This window comes from Ips typographus, unplaced genomic scaffold (assembly GCF_016097725.1).
Source record: "Ips typographus isolate SLU unplaced genomic scaffold, UJ_Ityp_2.0 IpsContig94, whole genome shotgun sequence".
NCBI lineage: Eukaryota > Metazoa > Arthropoda > Insecta > Coleoptera > Curculionidae > Ips > Ips typographus.
Genome location: NW_028098584.1, coordinates 54,474 through 67,254, shown reverse-complemented (window position 1 = coordinate 67,254; position 12,781 = coordinate 54,474). Strand labels below are relative to the sequence as shown.

The 12,781-nt window shown below is 40.0% G+C and overlaps 1 protein-coding gene across 1 annotated transcript; it reads right to left on the bottom strand.

Moving 5' to 3' along the window:
* Positions 1-10,909: 10,909 nt before the first annotated feature.
* On the bottom strand, positions 10,910-12,266 carry LOC145740007 (uncharacterized). The gene has a single exon (XM_081995325.1). It carries the CDS (start codon positions 12,092-12,094, stop codon positions 11,072-11,074), a length of 1,023 nt encoding a protein of 340 aa, XP_081851451.1. The 5' UTR covers positions 12,095-12,266; the 3' UTR covers positions 10,910-11,071.
* Between the last annotated feature and the right edge of the window lie 515 nt (positions 12,267-12,781).

Here is a 12,781-nt window from a genome sequence, read left to right as displayed (position 1 = left end):
GTATTTAATAGATTTAAGTGTTATATGAGGAAAACTCAGTGTTTGATTCCATCCCTAAAACTGAGATCCCGGCGCGACGTTCATCGTCGTGAGTCAGTTTAATTGGCGAACCCAGAAGGGCTCATAAATTAAACGTGACAATATATAGGCATATTGATAATAGCCTCAGTTAAGTTATACACTAAAAAAAATAAATCCCTTTGTTCCTCCTAAATACAATATAAACCTATATTATAGATTGTCCATTTGCCTGTCACTGGTTTTGTTTTCATACATTGTAAAGGCTTACTGCGATTCTTCGAAAACTTGCAATATGCTTATCAAGCGCTGCTTGCCCATATTATATCATGTGAAAACAGTTAACGTCCTAATATTGAAACTTTGTAATCTTTTTCTTACGTGCCCCGTTTGACTTTTATAAAGTCTTCAAGTTACATTTTTCAACCGTTTATTTATTACATTTAGCAACTCATATAATTTTTGAAATTGTAAACCCGTGGAATTTAACGCCCCATATTTTGACTACGGTACTGCTCGTAGTGTATTTTTTGCCCCAATATACTTTTTATTTCATTTGCCCCTTATTTTTTTTATATTTATTTTGTTTTTTGCATACCATTATGTAATTATTAATCTTCGCGCGTGCTTTTTATTAATTATTCTCGTATGCTGGATTGTGCAAGTTGGAAATGAAATAACGATGATATTTATTCATCAGCAGTTTTTTGTAAACGTTCGTACCGCGATGACTTAAATAACAAAGTGATTGTCATCCGCTTGCAGCATAGGAGAAGAATTAATTGTTGATACATGTATCATTTTTTCCTTTTTCCCTTACTAAGGAAAATCACTTGCGTACTTTAGTACACTCTATTTGGGCTAATACTGTTTCGCCTTGGGACAGTGAGCGTAATTCTTTACTTTCTTTTAATTCGAGCGCAAAAATTTTTGATTCTGTAGAGCTTTTATTTTCGCCCATTTTAGTCATTTCAATTCTTTCTTTTTCTTTTATAGGCGATTTTGGATTTCCACGGCGTCTGCTTTTCCTGCAGTTTACTACGTATTTTATGAGTTTATGTGCTATAATAATTACGAAAAGAATGAGGCACGCACAAGTAGTATAAAAGAATACATCATGTAGATATTCAGAGGATGCTTCCCCTTTTTTGTCTGCTCTTGCGGCAGCTACTAAATTTGACGCTACTATTACTCTATTTTGACTTTGTATCAAATATACCACAAGAATTGACAATATGATATTCCACACCAGGAATATTGTGTCACTGTGCAGACCGTATCTGTCACTATAAGTATTCTCTTGGCTTATTTCGTCAATTTGGTCGATTACTGTCCTGACTAGATTCTCGTTGCTAGTCAGATTCAAGTGCGGTATTTGCAGGGACCAATTCGTATTTAAACATTCTTCTATGTTTTTATAAGTGGGTACATTATTTGTTATTTTAGGGTTAAGTATGAAAGACTGTAGGTTGGACCATGTCGCTGGGATGATGTGGATAGCCATTGGTTTGAGAGTTACGACGTCGGGACAGGGAAAACGCTGAGGAATGATAGTTTTGCCTTGCGCTATCAGTTTGCAATTACAGGGCAGTTTTATCTTAATTGAGCCCTGGTGGCTGTAATTTTTTGGTATTGTTGAACTGGTTTCGCCGCTTGATAATCGTTGTAGGGTCGGGGTGGGTAATAATGTATGTTTCTTCTGCTATTTCGGAAATTATTAGTGAACTTGACGTGTGGCAGTTCATTGGACAGAAATGACTTAACTCTTGTACCGTACATCCCTCGTACAGTTTTCTTGCACATTCAGGACCTTGGGTATTATCTGATGAGAATCGTGGGATGAAACATAATTTATCGTGATAAGGTTTACATTGGTGTAATCCGGAGCCAGAAATTTGACGTAGACTTTGATTATCTTGGGTGGGTTCGTTGTTTACTGTCAAAAATAATGTTTGATGTGGTATTGTGCAAGTTTGGTTAAACCACGCAAAGGGTGAGGTTACTAATTCGAAAAGGTCCCAATGTTGATTTTTCTGTATCACTGGTATTTTGACTAATACTAGAATTCTGTTTTGGAAAAATGAGCATTCTGAAATTGGGAGTTCATAATACGTGGAGATCTGTTTAAGAGGGATTGCAATGTCTTGCTCGGATTTTTCAATCTCTAATTTTAGTTTTTTCAAATCGTTTCCCAGAACCGATGGGTTAATGATAGAGGGTGGTATTTTATGGTCCTTACATTGGTCGAGGATGGTGTGTCTTCGTAAGGCTCTTGTTATCACGATAATTCGTTTGAGGTTTTGAAATTCATTGTATGCCAGGATTGTGGTAAAATTGGCTTGGTGTCCCAAATTCATTATTTGTCGACGAAGTTCGTTTGTGCTTCCTTCTATGTATTTTATTCTATTTTCTGTCTCTTTGAACGATGACCGTATAGCTTTATCGTATTCCTTAAAATGCATAGAGTTTTCGCTAATCTCTCTTAATGTGTTTGAAAGCCCTTTTCCTAGTGTGTTGAGTCGATTTTTCATTCTCTCTTCATTTTCCGTTAGAAGTGTAAGTTTCTTCTCTGTAGCCAAACCACAACACCACGCGAATCCTTCTCCGATAAAATCTAGTGCCCTTTTTCCTCTAAACTGGCTATACTCTGTTTTCTCTCCTTTTGAGTGTTTATTCATTGATTTTATACTCCAACTTTCCTCAAATAAACTGAATTCCTGCGTAAAGGCTTCCGATAGTTGGTCTAGATGATGCTGGAATATACATTCTTCGCTGCTTTCTTGGCATTGTGTTTTTAATGGTTTTTGGCTCGTAAAGCTGGCGTCAAAACTTTCATCCCAAATCGTCTCGTATTTTAGAGGTATCGTTGCTTCGTAGGTTATGGTGTTTGACAGCGGTTTCCAAAATGCCCCTGCGCTCACTTCCACATGATATTCCAGTCCCTCATATTGGTATAACAGGGTTGTTAATCTACACAAGATAATAGGATTAATAAGTGGAAATTACTCTCCCTAATATGCTCAAGCCTATATATAAAAAAAAGTATAAAATAAGAAGAGATTATGTGTTTAATTGTTATCGTTGTGATCGTCTTTGGGATAAGCCTCGGGAGTCCAAGGATCATTATATGGTAATATTCGGCTTACGTGTATTATATCTTTCTTTGATTTTTTCGATGTCCCCAGTTGTACCTCGTAGTCCACGTCCGATACCTTCCTTGTTATAGAGTAGGGCCCAGACTATCTTAAAAGTAATTTTTTGCTTTTCCCGACTTTTCTAAAGGGTGTGAATACTTTTACCTGGTCTCCTTCGGCATATTCTACGTGTCGGTGTTTGTTATCGTATCTTATTTTATCACTCTGTTGTTTCTTTTGTATATTGTTGACTGCCCGATTTCTTGCCGCTAATGCGCCCTCTCGGATGTCGTTACTTGTGCAGGGTCCTTCTGCGGGAATCAGATTTGCTTCTGTAGGTAATATTGGTTCTCGTCCGTATACTAACATGAAAGGTGAGAATTGTGTCGTATCTTGTCGGCTTGTATTGTAGGCAAAGGTGACTTGGCCCAAATATTCGTCCCAATCTGTCTGTTGCGTGTTTGTATAGATTGATAACATGTCCGCCAGTGTCTTATTTAATCGCTCCGTGAGACCATTCGTACTTGGGTGGTATGCTGTTGTGAATTGTTTAGTTGTACCCATTTTCTTTAATAATTCGTTGACTAATTCCGACTGAAACACCTTTCCTCTGTCGCTAAGTAAATATTTTGGTGCCCGGTGTCTTGTTACTATATTTTCGAGTATAAATTTTGCTACGGGCCCGGCTTTTCCGTTTGGTAATGCTTTTGTTTCAGCCCATCTGGTTGCGTAATCTGTTGCGACTACAATCATAGTATTTCCGTTCCTACTTTTTCGAAATGGTCTCAATAAGTCGATTCCTACTCTTTCAAAAGGGGTTCCCACAGGGATCGGTTGCAGCAGTCCTATTGGTTTTCTATTTTGCTGTCCTTTTCTTGCTTGACAGTCTGCGCAGCCTTTCACAAACCTTTCGACGTCCTTCTGAAGTCCGTCACAGTAATAACGGTCCTTGATTTTGTGCAAAGTCTTTGCCATACCGAGGTGTCCGCAAAGGGGTTCCGAGTGGTGGCTGTACATAATTTCTCCTACTAATTCTTTCGGGATTACCAACAATTTACTACGACCTGTATTGTTACTATTTATCTTGTATAGGACCCCATTTTCCAGTCTAAAGTTCTTGGCCCTTTTCGCTAGTCCAATACTTGCGTTTTCCGGGTGTTCTACAGCTTCCACTAGCTCTCTTATAGCATCATCTTTGTTTTGAATCCTTGAATGTCAATGGCCTCTAACAGAAACGTGTCTACTTCTTCCACTTCTTCTGGCGGCAGGACTGGGTGTCTGCTTACGCAATCGGCGTCTTTGTGAGCAACCCCACTCTTGTGTTCTATGGTGTAGTCGAATTCCGACAATGTGATAGCCCATCTCGCTAGCCTGCCTAGTGGGTCCTTTAAAGTTTTTAACCAGCAGAGCCCGTGATGATCGGTTATAATTTTTACCGGTTTTCCATATATTAATGATCTGAGATATTTTAATGCCCATACCGCCGCGAGTCCTTCGATTTCTGTTATGGTGTAATTTTTCTCCGCTTTAGATAGTGTCCTACTAGCATAGGCGATGGGGTGCTTCTTTCTTTCTTCATCTTCCTGTAGCAACACAGCTCCTACGCCTAACAAACTTCCGTCCACTCTTAGCTCCGTCGGCTTTTCGGGATTGTAGTGCGCTAACACTGGTGCAGTGCAAAGTTTTTCCTTTAAAATTTGAAATGCTCCTCTTGACTTCCGCCCCAGATGAATTTTGTATCCTTGTGTGTCACCCCGTATAGTGGCTTGGCCAACTGGCTGAAATTCTTTATGAACTTTCGATAATAATTACACAGCCCTAGAAAGCTTTGTACACTTTTTACATTTTTTGGGGTTGGGAAGTTTCTTATCGCTATTAATTTTGATTCATCTGGCTGAAGGCCTTCCCGCGAGACGCTGTACCCTAGAACATTAATTTTTTCTTTTAGGTATTCACATTTACTGGGTTTTAGGAGTCCTGCGTCCCTCAAGCGTTGAAATACTTTTCTTAGCTTAAACCGATGTTCTTCTGTTGTTTTTGAAAATATAATTATGTCATCCATGTATATAAGTATTTCTTTCCATTTCATGTCTCTAAACACCCTATCCGCTAGTGCCTGAAATGTCGCCGGCGCGTTACAGAGTCCAAAACTCATATAGTTAAATTCCCATAGTCCGTGCCCTTGTGTTTGAAATGCAGTGTATTGTTTAGAATCCTCGCTTATCGGTACTTGCCAAAACCCAGAGTACATGTCCAACGTTGAAAAATACTTTGAATTGCCTAGGTATGTTAAGATGTCGTCGATATTTGGTACTGTGTATGCTGATTTTCTTGTTACGTCGTTAAGTTGTCTATAATCCACGCAAAACCTAGATTCGCCCGACTTTTTCTTTACCAAGACGACCGGGCTGGCCCATGGTGATTGACTGGGTCTTATGATGTCGTATTTTTCCATTTCGACGATTTGTTGGTCGATTATATTTTTTTCTTTTTGTGACACCCTGTAAGCTCTGCTTTTTATTGGCTTCGCATCCCCGACGTCTATTTTATGCTCGACTAAGTTCGTTTTTCCCATGTACTTCGGTGTTTTAGAAAACACGTCTGAAAATTCTAGTAGTGTTTCCTTGAAGAGGTTTTTTAGCTTTTCGTTTTTGATGTGCCCGATTTTATGGTCTTCCAAGGTGACTACTTCTTCATCGTCTTCTATTTGTAGAACGGCAAGTTCGTTGAGGTTATGGTTGGTCTTCCGTTGTAAATACCCTATCGTGGTTCCTTTGTAAATTTTTTGGCTGTTAGTCTTTTTTGTAGTTGTGTGCACTGTCCATGTGTTTTTGTTTAAGTCTGGTCCTTCATGTAAGAGTATTCCCCTAGGTCGTAAGAATTCATCTTTTTCTATGAATTCGTAATTTGATAAGTCAGTCACTGTTACGTCGACCGGTAGGTTCAATGCTACCTGGCTATATGTCTCGGGTTTCAAAACAATGTCGTGCGACGCGCAAACCTTGTATATTTCATTGTGAAAAATATCTATTGGATTTTCTTGAATTAAATTAATTTCCGGTAATCCCTCTTCTTCGTCCTCTCTTTGGGTTTGTGTACTCTGGTTTGAGACTGACTTGACGGGGTTTATTTTCATTGTACTAATACAATTTGTGAATTCTGTTTGTCCGAAGTTTAACGTTACTGTCGCGTCATTTTTTGTTAGTCTTACGGTTTTTGTGCCGTAATTGATCTCAGCATTATTTTTGTTCAGGAAGTCGTTTCCAAGAATTAGTGGTTTAGACAAGTCTTTTACAACTAAGACTGATTTACGTCCTTTTAATTCGCCTAGTTCTATTAAGATTTCTCCCGTTCCCAACGGTTGTATTTTATTTCCCCCGGCTGCAACCAAATTCAAATTTTCGTCAAGGGGTTTATATTCTTTTATTAAATTACTGTCTATTATGCTTCTGCTGGATCCCGTGTCCAGAATTATATCACAGTATGTGTTGTCCACTAGTCCTTTTATTTTCAGTATGTTCGGGCCTAATGTTTGGAGGGCGAACTCTGTTGGACCACTTATTGGAGTCGCCCGCTTTCGTTTGGGTGCGCGTTTCCGCTTCTTCTCTCACTATAGCATGTATAGTGTCCTACTCGATTACACGTGTTGCATCTCGGTCTCCCGTCGCTGTACCTAGTATTAGGTAGATTTTGCGGTCCTGTTGGGCGTCCCCGATGTGTGAATCCTCTCCCCCTGGGCTTCTGTTCTCTTCTTTCGTCGTATCTTATGTTTTCATTCCTCCTGGGCTGGGACCTGTAGTTACCATTATTCGCAAAGTGCGACGGTCTGGCGTTTCCTCTGTATCCACCGTTTCCTCTGTACCCATTGTATCCTCTTTTTCCACGGTAGCCTCTATACTGAGCTTGATAATTTGTGCGGTAATTTCTATTTGGACTTATGTTATTCGCCATTCGACGTTCGTCTTCCTGACGCCTGTTTGCGAAACTAGTTGTCTGAGAAAGCGTAAGCACTTCCGTTTGTGAGATCATTCTGTCCACCAGTACTCTTTCTCTGACGTCGCTCAATCTTAAGACGAGAGTTTTCAGTTTGTCCAAATTTGACGCATCGTTGCCAAAAAGGTAGTAGGTCTCGGCAAACGAAGGATGCAATCCTTGTTCGAATTGGTCTTTGAATGTTTCAAAGTTCATATTCGGGTCGATTTCATTCGCTAAATTCAATAGATCGTAGTAATAGTGTTTGATATCCTCGCTGTCCCCTTGCTTTCTTTTATTGAACCTAAATTTTATCTTTCGTAGAGGGCTTTCTCCTTCAAATTCTTTAATAAAATCTTCTTTTATGTTTGACCAGGTCTTATTCCGATTTGTGTCGTCCACGGTGTAGCCTTGATACCATCGACCACTTGGACCCTCGAGGAAGCTCCCTAAATATGCTATCTTGAAACCATCGTCCCAACCATTACAATTCGTTTTTTTTTTTTCGTAATTATTTAAGAAGGTTATTGCCGAGTCCAAACTTGGGTTGAAGGTTGGGGGCGGGACAAACTTTGGTTTGGCAGGATTTTTTGTTTCTGACAAAGCGTTAGATAAAGTAACATTTGCCATTTCTACTGTAGTTACTCGATTATCTGGCGGTAAAGACTGTATAGACTGTGTAGGATTTGGTATGACCGTTTGGTCTAGTGGGTTGGGTGGTTGATCGACGTCCGAGTCGGACAAACTACTAGGGCTTGGGGCTATGTCGGCAGGTTTTTGACTGTTTTGCGGTTGGTGAATCTCGAATGTAAAGCGTTGTTTTTTTGGACTACGACAGAGATCTCCTACGGTGGTGCTGCTTAGGGGAGGGTCAAATAGCGAATGCGATGGGGTGGGCGATGTCCCGATTTGCAATCTTAAATCCAATTTATTTTTTGCCGCACTACGTGTCGTTCTTTTATCCCCACTGCTCATTTAGAAATAATATACGCATACAAATATTCACCCTGGTATCTTAGGCAATCATTAGTTCCCATAAAAAAAACACATTTGCACATAGCCGAACTTAGTCTGACAGAAAAAAAAAGATAATGATAATCAAATAGTAAAAAAAAAGTAAATAAAAAAGAGAATTTATTTAATCACTAGGCGCCTTTTCAATATTCGGGAGTTTCAATTTCACTGAAAAACTCTTCCATCTCTTCTTCAATAATTAACTGGAGTTTCCATTTGTGTACTATCTTTGTAGCCCAGAAACTTATTGCACCCCCTAATTTCCTATACTTGTTTACAGTTTTCCCTATCAGCGTGGTTTCTAATACCTTGACAGTAATTTTTATTTTTGAGAAGTATTTTAAAAGGTCAATTATTTCGTTTGCTTCACTAGTCTTTTCGTAAATTTTTTTAGAACAAACGTCATTGTATAGGGTGTCCAATCTTTTTTTAGCCTCCACGATATCGTTCATAGTATATTCATTCATAGTTCAATTCCGTTCAATTTCGTATATTCACCCGGCGCCTCCACCAAGTTGTCACGATCTAATTTTTAGTCGTAACGCGGGGACGTGTAGGCTGGGGTCGTAGTCAAGTTAAACTCGAAGATTGGATAACAAAAACAACAACGTTTATTCATAGAGAGAAACTAAGTTGAAGACTGATTTTATACACATTGTCAGACACAAGTTGGCTTATTTATAAATTACAAGTTCGTACTTACATGATAATAAATGCACAAACCATTTTGGACGAGGGTAAGTGTGGGGGTAGAGTTCCCTTAACTTTCGCGACCGAACCGTTTAGTTTCGCGGATAATTTCTAACTAACTTTCTTTCCCAATTTCTCGGCTATTTATTGTAAGGTATTGCGATCCCTTAGTCAGTTCAATTTCTTAATTGCTTGTCTAAGCACTTGGATCATTGTCCGAACAATTGATGACTTATTGCTGACTGGCGATTGCAACACCTTAGCTAGCTTCCGTTCTAAAAGGTTCGATTGCTTATTTTGCAATTCAAGTGGTCGACGACTTGTTTCGGTCAGTGGCCGCTTATTTGCTGACTAAGTAATTAACGAAAATCTACTTGTGACAATATTTCGCAATCCTCGAATATTCTTATGTTTTTAAGTCAATAAGTCCATCTTTTGAATTAATGGATTTTCCATTCGTGACAATATGAAAAAAGGCATATTCATGCACTAGCAAAAAAGACACTCCCTTGTAGTGATAAGCAACTTTTTTGTAAAACTCCTCAACAAAACCTTCATCACATTCAATGCAAATATTCATAATTAAATTTTTAGATCTTATCTCAAGAACATAATGGAAATTACAAAACACTATTGATTCATGGTGTCGTACAGCACGATTCCATAACCACCAATCCTTATCGCGTGGATTAACAACTCCAGTAATACCGGGTGCGGCAGAGAGGACGGACGATTTTAAAAAAATTATAAAATATTTAATTTTTACTCAAAAACAAATTGATTGATGGAATCAGGTTCGCAAGGAAATAGCATTTGAGACAGTCCAGTGTGGAAAATCACATCAGGCATGTGGTGGCCGAAATCGTTCTTGCAATGCTGGAGGCGTTCTTGGAAGTTCGCGTAAACTCTCTCCAACATCGCTCTCTCAACTTGGGCGACTTCCACGCGAATTGCGTCCTTCAATTCGTCCAGAGTTCGGGGCTTGTTCTCGTAGACTCTAGACTTGAGGTGTCCCCATAAGAAAAAATCGCATATGGATAAATCTGGGGACCGAGGAGGCCAATGAACATCGCCAAACCTGGAAATAAAGCGACCAGGGAAGAGAGGGCGAATAACGTCCATTGATGCTCTGGCTGTATGGGCGGTCGCCCCATCCTGCTGGAACCACACACGTCGGATTGGAACACGTCGCCGTCGTAATTCAGGGAAAAAGAAGTTTGTGATCATTTCGACGTAGTGCGCTGAGTTCACGGTAACAGCACGACCATTACCGTCTTCGAAGAAGTAAGGGCCAATGATGCAAGTTTGCGATACAGCGCACCAAACTGTTACTTTTGGGCTGTGCAGCGGTCTTTCGTGTAATTGTTGCGGATTTTCATTAGCCTAATAACGGAAATTCTGCTGGTTAACCATGTTGTTTAGGTGAAAGTGGGCTTCGTCACTCATGATCAAAATGAGGTTCTCATTTTGATCGATCAGTGCTTCCATCTCACGTGCGAAGTTCATTCGTTGTGCATAATCTCCGGGCTGTAACTGTTGCACAATGGCCAATTTATAGGGGTGAAAGCGGAGATCCATATGCAAAATTCGCCTTACCGAACGATCACTGAGGCGAAGTGCAGCAGCATGTTTCCGGGCAGGTCGAGTCGGACTGCGAAGAAAGGCTTGTCGAACGCGTTCAACATTTTCAGGAGTTCGAACTGTTCGCGGAGCTCCTCTTGGTCTTCTGTTGATCAGTTCACCACGCCTGCGAAGTGATTCAACCCAACGAAGGATGGTGTTTCGAGAGGGAACAGCTCTATTCCGATGAATGTTGAAGTGGCGACGAAACTCACGCTGTACGACGGTGACTGACTCATTATTTCGGACGAAACAATCAAAGTCGAAAACGCGGTGCTCCACCGTCCACGGCTCCATGACGACAACTGGTAAAACAATGCTAGGAACTAACGAGTCAAGCGGCACCCCCCCACCTCTATCGTAGACGGAGGGGGAGAGTAGGGGAAGTTTACCTAAAATGGGATACTTAAGGTTTGAACCTGGTTTATAAAAAAGTTTAGCTACAAAATCAGAAACAAGCGTCATGATGGATATATCAAACATAACTTTATTAAAAAAATAAACATAACATATGATAGTATTAAACATAGAACAAAAACATTTTTTCTTCTTAGGTGAGTGAAATTTCCCATTTTAGGAACACGTATATCTAAAACGGGATCAGTATTGTTTCTAAAATGGGATTATGTGCATACGCACAGATCACATATGAAATAGCTGGCTTCGTTGTCTGATACACCGCAAGCTTCGTGGACCCATCTTTGACAGGAACTGCATTGAATCCACTGGTCACCAGGTTTGCTGCTTATAAAATCTACTTCACAATAAAAGCACACTGGATTTTCTTCCTCATCACTGTTTTCTTTGGTCATGTCTATTTTTTGGATATTCTTGTCTTTGGTCTTGTTTTTCCCATTCACATCTTTTTGGTATCTAGTCTTGTTTGTTGCTTTATCAGTCTTTACTTCGGCCGAACTATTTTTCCGTAGTTTGGAGATTTTTTTTACTGATTTTTCCTTCGATAGTGCCTTTCCTTTCAAAGATGGCAATTTACCGGTTGACACTTTACGTTGTTTCCCTTCTATACTGGCATTTAATTCATTCTTATAAGGTGAGCTCGTTAAGATGGCAGCTTTACCTCTATTTCCAGTTTTCGCAGGCCTTCTTAATGCTGCTTTTGGGTATGGACGAATCATTTCTGGTGAAATTTGAAAAATATTGGCCAAAGGTTTATCATCATCACTGGAGAAGCTGTCATCTGAGTCAAGAGGACGAGTTGATTCTGATTGTGGCAGTGTGTGGGTTGAATATGAAGTTGATGGCGGTGGCGTTTGATGTCTGATTGGAGAGGTTGATTTTGATTGTAGCAGTGTGTGGGTCGAATATGAAGTTGATGGAGGCGGAGTTTGGAGCCTGATTGGAAATGGTGGTTCTCCGTCTGGTGAGCCGTCTTCCGTTGAAATTAATTCATTTTCTGGCTGATCAGTGGGATCAGCAGCTATAAACATATCGTCAGTGAAAACGTGGCGATTAACGGGAAATAAGCCAGTTTTCTCAAAACCATGAATGGCATTATTGGGTGTTGCTGCCCTTAAGTAGGCCTTTCCAAATAATTTGCCTATTTGGTAAATTGTAACGACTCTACCTGGATTGTTCCTTAGAAATGTTTCAACCTCTTGACTGTAGAATGTCGATAAAGGTGCCATAAAAGAAACGTCTAGCGGTTGTATGCGATGACTACAATGTGGTGGTATGCACAATATTGTAACACCGTGATCCCTGGCTTTCTCTATCACAATTATGTTTTGGGTATGAGTTTTATGGCCGTCCAATATAAGCAAAGAAGGGTTTTCTTTTGAGGCATTGGTAAATTTTAAAAAATGGTCGAACCACTTTTCGAAGAGGTTTAATTGCATCCAACCAGAAGAATGGCAGGCTACTATGGATTCAGGGGGTAGCCCAATTGAAAACTCCTCCTTTACGCGAACTCGTGGGAAAATGACCATGGGTGGAACATATGTTCCTGCAGCACTTATGCATATTACCGCAGTGCATAGTGTTCCTCGTTCTGCTGAGGTTAACGTTCCTACTTGCTTCCTACCTTTCATTGCAATCACCTTAGATGGACGCCCTTGTACAGTTGTTAATCCCGTCTCATCGACGTTAAATATTCTAGATGGTGCATACGAGTATCTATCTTGCAGGGGCTCCAGCAAATCAAAAAAATTGTTTACGGCAGTTGCATTGAAACCTTTAGCGCGAGCTGCCGATGTTGCTTCTGGTCTCCTCAGGGAAAGGTGATTTTTTTTCATAAAAGATCGGAGCCAAGCCCAGCCAGCCATTTTTTTATTTTTATTAAAATAGTGTTTCAAATTGTTCCTTTCTGCTAACTG